This window comes from Pan troglodytes, chromosome 8, assembly GCF_028858775.2.
Source record: "Pan troglodytes isolate AG18354 chromosome 8, NHGRI_mPanTro3-v2.0_pri, whole genome shotgun sequence".
NCBI lineage: Eukaryota > Metazoa > Chordata > Mammalia > Primates > Hominidae > Pan > Pan troglodytes.
Window position 1 is genome coordinate 113,871,950 of NC_072406.2, and position 16,997 is coordinate 113,888,946.

Below are 16,997 nucleotides of genomic sequence, written 5' to 3' on the forward strand. Positions count from 1 at the left end.
TGGAGGGAGGGGCTGACCCCGGCAGGACTCACTCTCCAGTACACATTTTTAATATGCAAGTTAAATAAATATTTCAATCATTTAATAGCCACCAGTCTGATACCCACTTCTAAGAGGACTGCCCTATGTCACAGTCCTTTCCTCCCTGCCCCACCTGGGGGTGCAGTGGAGTCCCTGGCTGCCCAGCCAACTGGCCCTGGAGGTACTGGGGCCTCAGCAGCACAGGCTAGAGAAAGCCCCCCACCCCCGCAAACCCCCAGCCGGAATCCCAGTCTAGGCCACTAATGGAGCTTTCTGAGAGTTAAGAAGACAGACACCACAGCCAAGTGGAATACAAAAATAGAGCCTCTCTTTTGTTAAAAAAAAAAAAAAAAAAAAACAGCAAAAACCCAACAGCAAACAATATCAACAACCGGAACCCAGGGCTCCCCCAGCACCTCCCCAGCCTGCAGAGCAGCGCACAGCTCATCTTGCTTGAGTTTTGGGTGCCCTACAGGATGAGCCTCTCTGCGGTCTGGCATTGTGGGGAGGGCCAGGCAGCACCTATCGGGGCTCGGGGGCCCAAGTCCTCTGGCTGCCGCGCAGGCTGCGCGTGAAGGGCGGGTAGTTGAGGAACTCAAAGCGCAGGCTCTGCTCGGTGGTGTGGTGGCCCCGGGGCAGCCGCTTCATGAAGTGGACCTCACGCTGGTGCTGCCGCGTCTTGGAGCCCTTGCGGGGCCGGCCCTTGCGGGTGAAGGCCATGTACCAGCCCTCGTACTTGGCATTCTGCAGCGCTGTGTAGTTGTTCTCCAGCACAATTTCCGTGAAGACGCAGTCCTTGCCTTTGCCGTTGCTCTGCAGGTAGGGGAGCCAGACACCACGTTACAGAGCCCCCCCAGCAGAGGCAGAGGGCGAGCGGCCCCAGACAGCAGGTGGGCACCCCAGCAGATGGCGAGGTGGGCAGGAGCCGCAGCCCCACCCCCTGCCTGGGCACCCGCTCTCTAATCCCTCACAACTCGCAGCCCACCCGGCAACTTCCTGTCCTCCCAGGCAGCAGTGACACATGGTTGTCTACGGAGGGGCTGGGCCCCAACGCAGAAAGACAGAGAGAGGGGCCCAGAGCCTGCCTGCTCTGGCCTCCTGCCCACCAGTCTGGCCACCCGTCTCCCCACCTGCCCCTCTCACCCCCCCAGGACTTCGGTTCCCTGGCCCCAGGGCAGCCACCCTATGGGGGAGGGGAGGCCTAGGAGGAGATGCTAAGACCCCAGCCCCAGAAGCCCAGGAAGCGGGGAGCTCGAGGCTGGAGAGGAGCCGTGACTAATGAAGCCATTTCAGAGCTCGGCCGAGGGGCTGGGCCTGCGGCTTACTGAACATTCCAAATGCTGGTACCATGTAATTGGACATAATAGCAAAGCAATTTGGCGATTTGTTAAAAAGATATATGGAATTTACCAACCACCACCCCCCAGCCCCTTCCCTAGCCTTCATTCTTCCTCCTTTGCCTTTTATAGTTTTCATCTCTCAAACAGCTTCTTTTTCCCTCACTCCTGCACCCAATCATGAGGTAACCCCAAGATGGCCCTGTGGCCTTCTGCCTACCTTGTTGGGATCAGAGCCCAGGACTGTCTTGGAGGAGTCCAGCCAGCCCAAGCCACTCCCTAGGTCCCGCAGACCCCACCTGCCTGCTGGGGCCTCACCTTGGCGATCAGCTTCCCCTTCTTGTTCATGCAGATGTAGAGGCCCGTCTCGGCTCCTCGGACTCGAACTCTGCTTCCAAAGGTGTCCGTCTCCACGATGAGCTTTGCTGTCAGAGAAGGTAGCAGGATGGCTATTGGCAGATCCCTGACCCCAGCTGGCCCACACACTTGTCACAGCCCAGCAGCAACTGCTCCAAAGACCAGGAACACAAAACATGGACTCCAGCTCCAGCCCAGCTACTAACATGCAGTGCAACCCAGAGAAAGGGCTTTTCTGGACCTCAGGCCCCACCCCTGGGTTTACAGAGGGCAGTGGACGGGATTATGGTTTTCAAACTGGGTTCTCAAGAGAGGTCTTGGGACCATCAAATTGAAAAGGCTGAAGTGCCATTCCTTCCACCCTCTTTTTAAACCAGACAGTGATGTCTCTTAGATTGAGGATCTAAGTAAAATTTAATTGAATCAGAGTTCCATAGCTAATCAAAAGATCTCCGAGGATCCTTCCAACTCCAAATATTATGTGTGCGTGTCTCACAGGTCATTACAAACACTTGGGTGAAGGGGTGACCTCCAGTCCCAAGGCCAAAGATGAAAGCATTGTCTCCTGTTTCTGCCACTTTGGGTTCTAACTCACAGCTTTGGCCACCCCCAGCCCCTCAACATCACCAGGCTCTGCTCTGCTGAGAAGGTGCTAGGGATGGGGACAGCTCTCCCTAAACACACAGCCCAAAGCAGGCTGCTTTCCCAGAACCTCAGACACCTGCCAGGAGGATCCTGCCTCTTCCCTGTGGCTTCCCAGTCACCAGGGTCCCCAGCCCAGTGTCTAGAAATCAACAACTCAATTGTCTTTTCTCTTTCAGCCTCATCACAGCTGGGCTTCTCAGCCCAGTGACCAAATAGCTTCTGTGGGTGAGGAGGAGGGAGAATCCTGCCCGCTGGCCTCTTAGTCTGGAGGCCAGGAGGCAGGGCTGAATTCTATGCCTCCTTTCCCATTCCCCTCCCCTTAGACAGCCAACTTGCCACAGAAGCCTGTCCCGTTCACCTCTCTGTGCAACCATCTCTTATAGGCTGTCCTCAAGAAAGTAGTGAGGGTGACTTCACTGTTTGGGAAGGGACAGAAGGCGCTGGCTCTCCTGCCGTCCCTGCCGCAGAGCCCAGCCTCTCCCCTCCCTGAGAAAGCAGTTCTTGGACTTAGCCTGCATTGACATATGGCACCTCCTCTGTCCCTGAAACCCATGGCAGGGGTTTGGGGCATCGAGGTCAGCAAGTCAGTCATCACTGCTCAGCTTGTAATGTTCCCCGCTTCACACAGGCTCAGTGCTGGGACCAGTGGCCAAGCCCCCAGTTTGGCCCCAAGTCAGCAGGGAAATGCAGCTGTCACCTCCCTGCCCGCCCACCTCCTCCTGGACCTAGCCAGTCTGCTCATCCCTCTCCCGCTCTGCCTTCCACAGCAAGAGGCAGCTGTTTTTAAGGGCCAGGAAGGATGCTGACTGGAGGAGTGAGAGGATGCCACTCTGGGGATTCTGGCCAGATGCGGCAGGCAGGGATGAAGTAGGTGCCTCTGCATCTTCCTGGGGCCGGTAAAGAAGCCATTGAGACCTCTCTGCTATTCTCCCCGGACTACTCCTGTCCTGGCTGAACACCCTGAGCCTCTGTTCTTAGGGCCTCCAGCTCCTATCCTGCTGTGGGGCAGGGACTAGGGAAGGCGGGAAACCTCTTATATGGCCACGGAGAGAAGTGGACATCAGGCTTCCTCTGATGTCTGAAGACGAATTCCCCCACACCAGCTTGACTTCTGCTTCCCTCCCCAAAATCCAAGGATGCTGGGCCATTTGCTCTGATAGAGCAAACCCTGGAAGAGCCAGGCATTCGTCTCCTCTCCTTAGAAGCTGAGAAGGGCAGCAAGCAGCTAATTTGGAGGGACAAAGGGACGGTAGGCCTGCTCTGCCAGCCCAGTAGGGGAGCTCGGCCACCGGGCAGGCCGCCCCCACCCCCACCCCAGAGAGTCCCCTCTCTCCCATGTCGGTTGAATCTGCTCCGATCTGGGGAGCTGGGGCCGCAGTTTACGGCAGCTCTCCCGACCGGGCTTTTGGAAAGCTTAACATTTTCAAACCTATTCTTCCACCCCAGTGACAGATTTATCCCAGGAAAATTATGTCTCCTCCTCCAGCTTTGAAGGGAAGTCAGCTACGTCGATGCAGAAAAAATGCAGCGAGACATACTCGATCCCCCAAACTGGCTCAAGAAGAGGAGAAAGTATTCAGGAAATGTTAAAAAAGGTGAAAGTAAGAAGAGTTTTAATCGCTCTGCCAGACGCAGGGGTCTCTCCAGAGATTCCGAGAGAACAATCTTGAACCTCTTTTTTAACATTTACAGACTTGCAACTCCTTTCAAACTCCACATCTGAAAAAAAGCTCGTTCTTTTTCTGTTTTATATCATTCTTCATTTTTCTTCTTAGCTCTTAAAATGCCTCACCTTTTTATTACATTTTAATAGAGTCTTCCCCTCTCCTTTCATGCTTGTTTAACGTGGTCATTATTTAAAGGTTTTTAAACTCACAATAATCGCTCTCTAAAAACAACACCAGCCGCCCAGAGGGCTTGCTTTTCTCTTGGTACATCCAGGACTCTGGAAATTGGCCCCGTTTCAAGGCAGGAATATTGAATGTTTTAGAAATCAATCAGTCCTCAGCCTCTCTGCCGGCAGTAGCTCTCCACACTTGCCACCCCACAGGGAGCCGGGAGCCCTGCCCCAGCCGCCTGGGTTCCCCAGGGAATGGAGCAGGGAGAGCCCCCTTCCAAGCCCAGTTTCCACGTGTAAATTGACCCATCCGATTAAAGTATTTAAGGGTTCCCAGCAACCCCCTTTTCCAACTGGGAGAGTTGAGGGGATTTCTCTCCCTTCTCTTTCCCACTCTCCTTTTGTGGGCCCTGGCGACATATCCTCTTTCAAGCGCTTCCCTTAAACCTAGGCCCCCTCCCCCTGAACCCCCTGCCTCCACCTGCAGCTGGGGAGGAGTGTATGAAGGGGGGAGGTGTAAAGGGAGATTCCTAGATTCATTCATTTGCTGGGCAGGGAAGGGGGCACCTGTGGCCAAGTACTCCCCGAGGCCCCTTCCCTAGCCCTCTCTTCCCCAGCTGACCCTCAAGACACCTTTCTGCCTTAACTCCTTCCCTTCTGAGCTGGGGACCCTGCAGGCCCCCGGCCAGTGCAGTTGGGACTGGCGGTCCAGGCGCCGCGCATCCCACAAGCTACCTTCAGCGCGCCTTACCGAAGGGGTCGCCGTCCTCTGCCATGGCGTTGATGCGCTTGTTGGCCAGGACCTGCACGTGCTTCCCGCTGGTGCGGCTGTAGAGTTGGTAGGTCCGGATGAGGCGGCGGCTGAGCTGATCCGTCACCAGGCTCTGCTCCCTCACATGCTGTGTAAAATTAGGTGAGGACTGAACAGTTACCTTTAGGAAATTGAAAAATACACAATACACCATTATAATGCTACTCCGCCCAGGGGCCCGAGTGGCCCCATCACCCTGCGTCCCCCTCACTGCCCCAAGCCGCCAGCAGGTGCTGGGGGTTCCCCCAACATGCCAGCCCAGGCCACCATCCCCCACCCACGCAAGTCGGGCAGACCCAGCCCAGGATGAACGAGCCCCAGGGAGAAGCTGGACCCACCTGTTGGGAGACACCCTGGGGCTCCCGGCCAGCCCGGAACAGGGAAGCGAGCTCCCTGCCCAGCGCAGGGCCCCTGCCCGGGCCTTCCTAGAGGAGCAGGGCGCTTTTAAGTAGGGAGGCAGCCCTCCCCGACCCCTGACATTTATAAAGACAAATTTACGGAGCAAATGTTGAGAGTGCAGGGAACCTGGGCACCCGATCATTGGGCCAAACCGGCCACAAGCCTCCCCCGAGGGGCGCTGAGAGGGTCTCTGCTGCAGTCACCCGGCTTCCCCTGGCATCGAACATCCATCCCCTGGCCGCGGCTGCCCCCTTCCTCGGCGGCTGGGTGTTCCCTATGCCCCCAGCCGGCGAGGATGCATGGGGGACAGTGCTGGGCTCCGAGACCTTCGTTTCTATCCTGGCCACTCACTCGCTGTGTGACCTCAGGCGGGGTGCTACCTCTCTGTGCCTCAGCTCCCTCCTCGGGGTGGCTCGGGGCTGGGTTTCTAAGGTGCCCTCAGCCCTCCCGCGCCGGCCGCAGAGTCGGTCCCGGTGCCCCCGACCGGCGCTGCCCACCCGGGTCTCCCACCGGCGCGCCCGGCCCCCGCCTCCGCGCACCCCTCCTCACCTGGGCTTGGAGGCAGAGGACCAGCAAGTGCAACAGCCTGTGGGAGACAAAAGCGGGCGGGAGAGAGAGGCGCGGGTGAGGCGAGGGGCGCGGGGGGCGGGCGGCGGGGCAGGGCGGCGCTGTACTCACAGGCAGCTCAGCGCGGAGCGGGGGCTGCCCATGGCGCGCGGCCCCGGGGCACCGAGAGCCCGGCGGGTCACGCCGTCCCGCGGGCCGCCGCGGGAGGACGCGCTGAGCAGGGCACGAGCGGAGAGGGTGCGGGTGCGGGAGGCCGGCGGCGATCACGACGCGGCTCCGCGGGTCCCGTGGAACGTCGTGCTCGCCGCGCCGCACCGAATCGCTGTGCGCCGCTGCCGGAGCCGGTGGCCGCTGGCTGCTCGGGAGCCGGAGCGGGCGGGAGGGTCACGGGCTGGCGGGGTGGGTGGGGAGGTGGGAGGGCGGGGAGGGGTGGGGGCGGGGGGCGCCGCACCGGGCGCGAGGGGGGAGCGCGGGGCGGGCGGCGGGAGCCCGCAGCCCCCGGCTGGGAACTGGGGCCTGGATGCAGCCCGGGGCGGGGGCGGGGCGGCCGGGGCGGGGCGGCCGACGGGTTCGGGATTGAGGGTCTGGGCTAGGGGAGGGGTCTGGGGACCCGCGGGAGGGGCGGGGGCGGCCGGTCTGGGCGCCTCCCCCTATCCCCGGCCTGTCCCCTCGCGCGCTCCCCGGGCCCGGACGCGCGGGGATGGGGGCGCCTAGGGCTGCAAGCTCTGCGGGCCGGGAGACCCCGAGCCTGGGCTTCCCCGACCGCCTGGAGCGCCCGAGTCTGGCGGGTCTGGGTCTCCGCCTCCGGGCCCAGCCGCTTCCGCCGCCGGCTACGCAGTGGTCTCCGAGCCACCTACTGTGTGTCCCGCCGGGCCCCCGGGAGCGGCCGCTAACCATGCAGCGAATGGCTGCGCACCCGGCCCTCGCGCAATGCGTGCCGGTGCCACCCGGACCCCGCTCCCCTGTTTCGGCCGCGTGCCCCGTCCTGTCGGTCTCTCCAGTCTCCTTCACTCTCCCGAGGAGGCCCTGGGAGCCAGAAATGCCTCCCCCTCCCCCCATCCCATTATCACCATCACCCCTTCCCCTGTGCCCCTCACCACACACACACACACACACACACACACACACACTAGCCTGAAGCTTGAGGAGCACCCCGAGCCACCTGTGTGGAAGAGAGAGTCCGGAGGTCCCTGGCAGGACCCACTGTCCCCGTACCTCAGTAGGCAGCAGGGGCAAAAAAACTCTCAGTAGCTTTTACTGGGGGAAGGGACTTCCATCCAGGCCACCCAGCCCTTTCTCCCTCAAAGCCCCACTCGTTTTTCATTTCACAGGTATTTACACACCTACTGTATTCTAGGCAGGGGCTGGTCAGCTGGGCCTGGGGCATAGGAGAAGGTAGGCACTTGTCTAAGCCTTTCCTAGCCCCTCACCTTGTGGCTTCCCCCCTGAGGTTTCTGGAAACCCTGAGCCCCCATGCTGCTTCTGTGGGAGCAGCCTGGGTGGACAGAGATGCTCGGGGACAGGTGCCTTGTGAGGAGCAGGTGATGCCCTACCAGACTGCTGTCTTCACTGACAACCTCCCCTTCCCCAGTGACCCTCCATTCCCCTGGGGGTAGGGCTGGAGGGTTTGGTGTGGTCCTAGGAAGCCATTAGGCCAAAATTAGCGGCAGCCCTAGTCCAGCAGCACAGCCAGGCCCTGCCTCCCTCCCTGCTCTGTGTCCCACCTTTCCCTGTGCCCCATCTTTCCAACTCCCAGCCATAAATGCAAACACTGAGCAATGGAGAGATGGGAAAACAGTTAGAGGGTGCATTCCAAGATCTTATCCCTTCTCAGAGAAGTAGACTTCCAGAGCACACCTGCCATCCTCCTCCAGGAGTCTGTTCAGTGGGCTCTTGCCCACACAGACCTTGTGGCAAGGACCATGTCTTATGAGCTCAGAAATCACAGCTCGTGGCACAAGGCTGGGCAGAGCTGTTCTGCAGTTAAGAGTTCGTTGAATGAATGAATGAATGATGGGGAAAGTGGCTGAGCCTTTAGACTTCAGCCTATTTGCAACTTCCCCAGGAAGACCTGCCTTCACCTCCTCCCAACAGATTATCACCAGGAACACCACCAGTTAGTGAGCACTTGTATCTGCTACAGGCTTGGCAGGCACTGTCTCCTCTAAAGCCCATGGGGAGGTGGGTCCATCAGGCGGAGACAAGTCAGGTGGACACAAGTGGCCACAGCCCAGGCCAGCCCTTGCCTTCCCTGTGTTCTGTGTAAGGCCTGAGTCACAATTCATTGAGTGTCTGTTTCCCTCTCTGCACTGCTTCAAGTGGGCAAAGGTGATGTCTGTTTGCCTGTGGTCTTACCCTCATCCTTGTACATAGTAGGCCCTCAAGCATGTTTAGTTGCGTATGTCGATGAACAAATGATTGAATGAAGAGATGGAGAGCAGGCACTTCCTATAAGAAATGGGCTTTCTCCCACCATGGACTCTCTGAACATCAGTGAGATAAGCAGAGCAGGGAGTAGGCCCCAGGCAGGGGTGAGGGTGACCCGCCCATCCAACAGTGTTTGCATGGTCCTGGGGTCACAGCCAGAGCCACTCTGGGTACCTGCCCCTCCCTGGAATGGGGGTAGGGGCAGAGCCCCTGGCTGAGACCAGCATTCAGCTCCAGCTGTGGAACCCCCAGAAGATTCTGAGGGCCCTGGGTTGACCCTCAGTGGTCTTCAGCCACCCTTCTTCCTCTGCCCCAGAGAAGATGGGCGTCCTGGGATCTGAAGGGTCCGAGGTTAAGTTTCAGTCCTGTCCCAGCCTCTGCCAGGGAGCCTGTGCTGGACCAGGATTCCTTTACATTTGGATTTGGAGACCCTCCTGAGAAGCGGACCCTCACCTAGTTCGTTGAAATTCTCATCTCCCCAAAAGTCCGTTTCTCTGGGGGAGAGGAGCAGATGGGGACACCCCGGGAGCAAGCACCTGGCTCTGCCCCGGCACGCCCCGTGACTGACAGATGCAAATGTCCCGCCGGGCCCCCGCAGGCCGCTCCCTCTCTTGCTGGCTCGCCCGCCTCCCGGCCAGCTCCCTCCCTCCTTTATCTTATCAAAGCCCGGTAATTACAATTGCTATTTTGTTTCCTCGAATCTGCAATCAGAGCTCCCTGGCCCAGATGAGGGAGCGCCTGTCAACCTGATCGCTGAGTGACAGCCCGGCCACCTTTCCTGGTCGCCCCCACACTCCGCAAACACAAACACACACACGCACAGACACAAACTCCCTCGCCTGCAAACACAAACACACACTCCTCGCCAACACAAACGGCCCATCTCCGCAGACACGCCCTCGCCTGCACCCAGACACACTACTTCAGCCTATTTCCAAACGCACCCCTCGATCCCAGCCCATCCCCCGGCCCCTCCAATCCACAGCCGCCGGAGACCGCAGCTCGCTTTGACGCGCGCTTCCTGCGCCGGGCGTTCAAAGCGCCGCGGACTCACTGCCGACCGTTCAAATGCAAATCGCCGAGACTACGTTAAGCACTTCGGCCGCTGTCTGGGAGTCGTCTCCCTCGGCCCCCAAATAGAAGCCTGCCCTTCCTCCAGCAGTCGGCAAACCCCGGCGTATGCCTTCATCCCCCAGGGGTCTGAGGCCACAGTGAGCCGGCAGCGCTCCTACTGTGCGCTGAAGGGCAAAGAAGAGGGCTCGAGGAGAGGCTGGGGCGAGGAGAGAGGAATAAACCTTACCCAGCTGTGTCCGCGGGGCGCCCCAACCGGCCGAGAAACTCTTGGGCCGAGAGGCTGATGTGGATTGGGCCCCCACTGCGGGCAGGAGCGTGCTCGGCGCAGGCCCGCGCCCACCGGGAGACCTACCCGGAAAACCGGCGAGAAATGCAAGGAGCGATCAGTGGCATCGCGGGGGGTGGGTGGGGTAAATATTGGGGCGGAGCCGCGCAGGGGGTAGATGGGTCAGCTAGGGAGGCCTCCCAGGAGAGAGGACTCAGCCAGTCTCCCGCTCCTCCTGCCAAGCACGTGCCGAGGACTTTGGAGGCTGGGGCCAAGAAGAGGAAGGGAAAGAGGAGTGAGGGCCACAGCCAGACTTCCCCGCTCCAACTCAAGTCGTTCGAATGAATGAATGAACGTATGCACGCATGCATGCAAGCAAGCCTCAGTGGCATTCCCCCGCCTTCCGCCCAAGATTCGGCCGCCCAGAGCAGTGGCGGGACTCGGAGGCCCCGGCCCCACGGCGCCCGCCCGGAGCCTCTAGAGGCCAGGGGAGCGGTACGACCACGAGCGGCTTCAACTTCGCCCGCCAGAGGGCGCCAGCCCCGACTTCCCTCTCCCTGCCGACCGCGCTCCGCAGCGAGACCCATGGTTCCCAGCCAGGCCGCCCCTCCGCCGGGCTCCTCAGGGAAGCATTTTTAGCAGCGTCCTCCTGGATCGGAGAAAGGCGCCTGCGACCCAGATCACCGCAACACAGACGGGCGTCATCTCCCTTTGTCCTCAACTTGAGGAAGAGGGAGGTTGGAAACTGGACCCCTAGTTCCTCACCACGGGCTGGGGGAGAACCTCTTTCACTAGGGATGCGCTGAAGAGCGTGCGGGTCGGTACTGCGGACGCAAGGTCTTCAAAGCTGACCTCACCTGCCCCAGAACCACCAGCCCGCGATATCCCGGGGCCCCTCCCCCTTGACTAGAGGCTGGGAGTGGGAGTTGGCCTGACCCCCATCAGGCCCTGTTCTCTGTCTATCCTCAGCCTGTCTGGCCCCAGGTTGTCTGGGGAGGCAATGTTTTGTTTGTTTGTTTGTTTGTTTGTGGGCATTGACAACCCTCCCCCCACAACCAACACTGCTGCTGAACTGCTGACCCCAGAGCTGGTCACATACACTCATCCTCAAACCAGGTGTGTCAGTTCTTCCTGGCACAAAGGCAGCCAAGTGCCAGAACTACCTGATTCCAGGCACCAAAGACCCCCAGACCCCACGGTGTGTGGGGGACAAGAATCCCTTAGTCCAGGAGGCCAATTCCCTGGGGCCCCTTTCTGCCCCCATATGCCAGGCCACCCGGATTCTGGTTTCCCTGTCACCCAATCTGGCCAGTCCCCTCCATCTGGCCCCCGGAGTCAGGTTTCTCTAAGGGCCCAGCCCTGCTCAGAGACAGCCTGCAAGGCTCAAAGGAGGAGCGAAGCCTGGTCCCGCCCTGCCCTCACAGGCCCTCTCTGGGCCAGAGACCCTCGTGGGGCTAGGGACGCGCATTCCTCAGGCTGCCTAAGCCTGCTTATCTGCCCCCTGCCCATCAGCCGAGTGCTGACAGAGGCCCAGACCCCTTGTTTGGATGCTGATAACCTCCTGCGATGACCCTCTCCCACCTGCAGAGACTGGGAATGGGCTGAGTGTTGGGAGGTCCCCTTCCAGCAAGGCAACTGGGGCCCAGGCCCCAGGTCCTAGCCCAGGGCCATGAGGGTAGAGGATCCCACAGTTCTCCACCCTCCCCCAGGCCCAGGGCCACCCTGGGTGCTGCCACAGTGCCACCTGGCGGTCCCTAGGGAAACATCACCCAGCACAGGAAGAAGCCACACAAGAGCTGCAAAAACTCCACACCACTTTATTTCAACCTTTATCCAAAAATGTAAAAACTATTAAAAATGTGTAGTTCTGAGCTTCAGGCACTAACCTCCAATTCTCACAGGCAGGTGGGAAGGGAGGCCTCGGGCATGATGCAAAATCAGAAAACCAGGGCTGTGTGGAGCACAGGCCCTCTCCTAGCACCAAAGACCCAAGTCCCTCCCACCCAACCCCCACCCAAGCTCTCCTCTTCAAGGAAGAAATATTTACAATTGTTGAAACTTGTCAGCGAACAGGGTGCATGGCGGTGCATGGCGCATGGAGCTGACCTGAAAAGAGGAAACAAGGAATCAGCATTTAGGCCCTCACCTGCTTCTCCTGCCCCTTCCCAGAGCCTGCTGGGCACTTCTCCCCGCAACTCACCAAGGAGGGCTAGGGCCTGCCCCCCTGCTTTTTGGCAGGAAGGATGGGGCACAGCTCAACTTCTTCCTCATCACTGTCCTCTTCCTCTTCCTCGCTCTCCTCCTCAGAAACATCATTGCTCATCGTAACTGGTGGACACACAAGCAGTAGAAGGATGGGGTGTTAAGACCAGACCGTTTCACACTGCATGCCATTTCTTCACGCCGTGGTGTTAGGCTTACAGGGACCATGACCTCCCAGTGCTTATGGGCTAGGTGGGAAGAACCTCAGACCCTAAACTGGGTCACAAAGAGCCAAAGGAGTCTTCATTACTGGAGCTGGAGAAGTTGGGCCATGTTCCATGGAGGAGGTAGGCTTGAGTAGACGGAAAGGAGAGGGCATGTCATGCACAGGGCACAGCGTGGAAGGCACGCAGACCTGTACAGGGCTGCACTAGGAGATGAGGGTGGGATGGGGCAGGAGTGCGGAGCGGGGGAAGCCTGATGGGAGAGTCCACTGGAAGCAAAGGAGAGGGCCCTCCCCTCTTCTCACCAATCTGGTGCCGCCCAGTGATCCGCACAGGGCCAGAGCCCGACTTCAGGCGGAAGGTTACAGGTGGTTGGAGCTGGAAGTCATCCAGACTGAGCTGGGAGGAAGACAAGGATGAAGGCCTGGCCCACTCCTAGCCCACCCCACACTGTAATGAGTGCTAACGTCCTCAATCCCCTCACCACCACCACCACCACCACCAAGGCAGAGCTGGGGAACTCACCATGGGTTGGCAGGACAGCTTGAGGTTGGCCACAGGGACTGCGATCTCCTGATGGTCATGGTTCCGGGCCACAACTTCTACCACATTACACTCGTCTTTGGCTCCCTCGGTGAGGCAGAGCTGGGAACGGTACACAGGGCCTCAGGGTCTCCTCAAGTGAGGGTTGACACCACAACTAAAGGCATCTACTCTAGCACCTGCCCAGCCTCAGAGGTCCCGGTTCACCTGGCCAGGGGAGCCGCCCATGCCGGGGGGTTAGGCTGAGGATGTGTCTCCAAGTAAAGGGGATCCGGAGGTTGGGTAGAGACCTATATTGCCTGCCTGGGCTTATTCATTAAAACCCCACTCCCCTGCCCCTCACCATGGTTAGTGCCAGCACGTGCTCCGCATCATCCTCTTCCTCTACCTTAAAGGTGAAGGAGCGGGTGTGGCCGGAGAGCTCACAGCCTGGTAGAAATAACAGTGAGTATGCCTGAGCGTGTGTACGGGGCTGGGCAGCGGGGGATGTCACCAACCCGCCGTCACGTGTAACCTTGGGCGGACGGGTCATTTACACGTCCACCTCCGTCTCTTCTCTCAGAACACCTGGGACGCTCTGCCGTGGGCCCCGCCCAACACATCTGGGGCAGGGATCTCGCCGCCCCCTTTGGCTGTGCGTGCGAGGCCCCCTCTCCTGCGGGAACAGCGAAGCAGCCCTCCGCCCACACCCACGCCGTGAAACCCTCCGCATTCCCGCCTCACATCCCTACCTCTTACCGCCCTAGTACCACCCTCAGCCTCTCCCTTCACTAATACCGAAGAAAAAACTGTCCATAGTGACCGGGGCCGGGACCCGTAGGCCCCCGACACCCCCGGCCCGCGTTCGGCTCTCCTGACTCAAAAACGCTAAGGCAGCTGCAGTACCGGCGGCCATGCTGTAAGGGCCTTCTTCAAACTCCGCCCCCGACACGCACAAAGCCGGGGACCCTCGGCCAGTTCCGGCCCCGCCCATTAAAGGAGACGCACAGTCCTGGAAAAGAAAAGGCGCCGAGACCCCGCAGCCCTACCCGGAGCCCGCAGCTTCTGCTCATATTTTATCAAGACCGAAGAGAAAGGAAGTAACATCACAGAAGAATGGATTTGGGGTTTATGTTAACATCCTTGCTCATTTCCACGACCATGAGGGTGTCCACTTCCCCAAGCTCCTCGCTCTGTGTCGGAAGTGTCTCCCACTCTTCCAACCCAGGGTAAGCTTTCGTTAAAGGAGTTATAGATACAAAAATGTAAACCCTTCTTACTCCTCCCAGCAAAGGTGGGGTTCAGGGCAGTGCTTTTCTGCTACAAGCAAAGGAAATGCACTCAGATTGTCTTTGCCTCAAGAGAGCCGAGGAGCCTTAGGAATTTCCATCCCAACACGTCTGTCCTGTCTGTCCTCTCGGCTAAGCCTCTCTTATTCTTCCTGCTCTAAAGACCCCGCAACTTGCTATGCCTTCACTGAGACTTAGCTGCTGGCACTTGCTAGCAGAGGACTAGTTAGCTCATGTGTGTTGGCTGTTCCTGGCCCACCCACGCTTTTTGAGCTTTTAATTCCAAATCATCCAGGAGTATCTTTGCGCCGTGGATTATTTTGTCAGTTTATGCTACTCGCGCCATCTTTCGCCTTTTAAGAATCAGGCAAACTGTGTGCTTTCTATCCTAATAGATGGCAAAACTCAAACTAGAGGCCCTATTTCACATCCAGGTTATAACTGTGGCAAGAAGGTGGGGTGGCTTGGCTAAGAACTAGTCTACTTTTCTTAGCTCTTGTCTTAATGAAAATCTGGAAGTCTTACTGGTGATGGAGGTAGGGGAGGGCTGCCTTCAAGATCCAATCTTTAACTTGGAACAGCTGTGGAGAGGAGAGAATACCTGCTTGTAGGTGAGGCACGAAAGAGGAGAAAAGGTAGGGGGCAGACAGGAAATAGATTCACACAATACAACACGACAAGCATTCACTTCAAGTTTTATTTTGCCTCTTGCATGGTCTTTTACAGTTCGTTTTCTACAGGAACTGAGCTCTGATCCAAACAATCAATAAAAATGTCATTCCAACCTTAATATTCATAACCAGGAAATAGCATAGCACTTCATGATCCTAGAGTGATGAAAGCAAGACCAGGGCATCTGTTTCACAGTCACCTGTGACCAGACCAGCCAACATGATTACTAAAAGCCAAGATAAAACCAAAAGTAAACTTGCTAAAAAATCCTGATTCCATGAGGTTAACTCTGAAATCCTCCAAACAAAATGCTAGAATTGTCCACTAGTGTTAAGACGAGAAAACTGAGGAAAACTCAGCTGTCTTACTATCTGGTAAGAATCTTCCCTTCATCTCAAGCCCTCAAAAATGCAAACTTGGTTCCAGCTTTACAACATACCATATCCTTCTATCGGTTAAAGGTTTCTAACCTAAAAACCTTCTCTCCTTTCTTCTCACCTATTTAGTGCATACTCAAAGGCTTTGGTTGGAAGTCACTAGGTACCACTAGGTACAATGCTTTAGGGCTCTCTCAAAGCCCACACTGGTGGAGTTCTGTGAAAGAAAACTTAAGTTTCTTTCTCTTTACCCCTCTCCCCTCACTCAGCTCAAAGTTAAACAGCTGATGCAAAACTACAGAGAAGCAAGATAACAAAATACTGTTATCAATCTATGGAGAAATCAGCCAGCCATGATGAAAAAATGAGTCCTGCAGACTATCTGCCAGCTTCATGCTCAGAACCCTTAAAAACACAGAATCTAAATTAAAATACATGAAGCTTTCACAATCCGGTTAAAGGAAAAAGGTAACTGTAAATAACTGGTTAAAGTGTGCTCATTCTTTCAGAAATTAGATACAAACATGCAAGAATTAAAGACTCTGATTTAATAAAATCAGTAGTAACAGGTCTTGAGATTAAACAACAACTGACCTGAGGGCAAATGGGACCAATCAGTCCCTGAACCCTACCTGACATGTCAAATCCAACATTTCACATGCTGACCTAATATTGAGGTTAATTTCCAGAAGTAACTGCACTTTTCAACAGATTAAGTCCTACAAAATTAGGCTCTCGTACCCCAAATGGTCATGGCCTACGCCTAGGTGGGAGGCACTTTAAAAATAATAAAACTTCAAAAAGAACAAAAACAACCCCAAACCCAAAGACAAAAGTAAAGAAAATCCACTTTTCACTGGTTTACATTATTCAAAGTGCCATTCTGAACCAACACCCTTTCATTTATAGAGGAAAAAAATTTACAAAAACAGTAAACACAAAGGATAGTCAGGTTACAGCTAGTTTATATACAAAGAAATTTACAAGTTTGTCAATTGTAGGCTTTTGCCACAAACAAATGCACATTTGTCCCTACAAAGTACAACATGCCTGAACCAACAGTCATTACAGGAGACAATTGGCCACGGCTTTACAAAAAGCAGAATAACTGCCCCAAATTGAAATTATTTATTCAGCTTAAACTAATGCCACAACCATCCCACTTGGAATCACTCCACCCTGACACTTCTGAAACCCACTCTTATCTTTCTTTCATCTCTGCCATGTCCCCTAAGACTGAGAGGCATTTCACTCAATAAACCAAGGAAGATGACAGATGTTATCTTGATTACTCTCAGGTGAGAAACGCAACCACACTGGATGCAGAAAATAGTGCTGACTACATTTATTGAAGACTCTCTCCCTGTATAAGCCCATGTAAAAGGTCTCAGCACCTAACACAAGACTCAAAAAGGAAACCCACATCTCTCTTTCATACAGGATTTGCTGCAATACTATATTCTTCCAATCAGTGAGTAGTCTGAAAGTGTGATGGGTGAGTTTTACATAGTCGTCTTTGTTTCGAATCCAATTGGCTGATTTGTTACCATTCTAGAGGCTGAACTGTATGAAGACCTCAACTACCACTCACAAGGTGCAGTTAAGAGACTTTTGGACAGTTCACAGTGTCAACAAATGTCACAGGCTCCGACCAAGTATAACCACATCCTTCGGAAATCCTTCCATTTTTGCAATTTCAAAACATCCTAACTTGCTGTAAAATTCCAGAATTCTTTTATCATCTGGTCTCACTTCACAGAAAGCTCCCCGGGAGCCTAGAAATAAAACAAATATTCAAAACATAAATAAGTCACTTAATTAGTATAATTATAGATATAAAACTATAATCTTCGAGATGGTTAATATAAACAGGGCTTGTCTGTCTACACCAGCTCCTACATTTCACACAATTAAAAAAATTCATATTCAAAAAATTCAATAATGAGTGGCGTGAGCCACTGCACCCAGCTT

At 56.1% G+C, this 16,997-nt stretch overlaps 3 protein-coding genes across 15 annotated transcripts in view; all 3 read right to left on the reverse strand.

Moving 5' to 3' along the window:
* Nucleotides 1-327: 327 nt before the first annotated feature.
* Nucleotides 328-10,091, reverse strand: FGF8 (fibroblast growth factor 8). 8 transcript variants are annotated; one of them, XM_063781076.1, is made up of 6 exons: nucleotides 9,702-10,091; nucleotides 5,957-5,993; nucleotides 5,347-5,433; nucleotides 4,949-5,096; nucleotides 1,677-1,783; nucleotides 328-834 (listed from the first exon to the last, which is right to left on the reverse strand). In XM_063781076.1, the coding sequence occupies exons 4-6, from the start codon at nucleotides 4,971-4,973 to the stop codon at nucleotides 544-546; spliced, it is 423 nt and encodes a 140-aa protein (XP_063637146.1). In that variant the 5' UTR covers nucleotides 4,974-5,096; nucleotides 5,347-5,433; nucleotides 5,957-5,993; nucleotides 9,702-10,091; the 3' UTR covers nucleotides 328-543. The 8 variants fall into 8 exon arrangements, with proteins under 8 accessions (XP_063637146.1, XP_063637144.1, XP_016774660.1 ...); XM_063781074.1 differs by having other exon boundaries at nucleotides 4,949-5,129; nucleotides 9,702-10,000; XM_016919171.4 differs by lacking the exon at nucleotides 9,702-10,091 and adding an exon at nucleotides 6,086-6,472 and having other exon boundaries at nucleotides 4,949-5,129.
* A 1,446-nt stretch (nucleotides 10,092-11,537) lies between these two features.
* Nucleotides 11,538-13,661, reverse strand: NPM3 (nucleophosmin/nucleoplasmin 3). The gene is made up of 6 exons (XM_507995.7): nucleotides 13,487-13,661; nucleotides 13,053-13,138; nucleotides 12,692-12,811; nucleotides 12,472-12,565; nucleotides 11,941-12,068; nucleotides 11,538-11,846 (listed from the first exon to the last, which is right to left on the reverse strand). The coding sequence occupies exons 1-5, from the start codon at nucleotides 13,602-13,604 to the stop codon at nucleotides 11,950-11,952; spliced, it is 537 nt and encodes a 178-aa protein (XP_507995.2). The 5' UTR covers nucleotides 13,605-13,661; the 3' UTR covers nucleotides 11,538-11,846; nucleotides 11,941-11,949.
* A 999-nt stretch (nucleotides 13,662-14,660) lies between these two features.
* Nucleotides 14,661-16,997, reverse strand: part of OGA (O-GlcNAcase) — a 35,406-nt gene continuing 33,069 nt past the window's right edge. For all 6 annotated transcript variants that reach the window (XM_063781078.1, XM_507996.9, XM_016919176.4 and 3 more), the window contains one exon: nucleotides 14,661-16,801. In XM_063781078.1, the coding sequence (XP_063637148.1) occupies nucleotides 16,665-16,801 (137 nt within the window). In that variant the 3' untranslated portion in view covers nucleotides 14,661-16,664. The remainder of the gene's footprint in view (nucleotides 16,802-16,997) is intronic.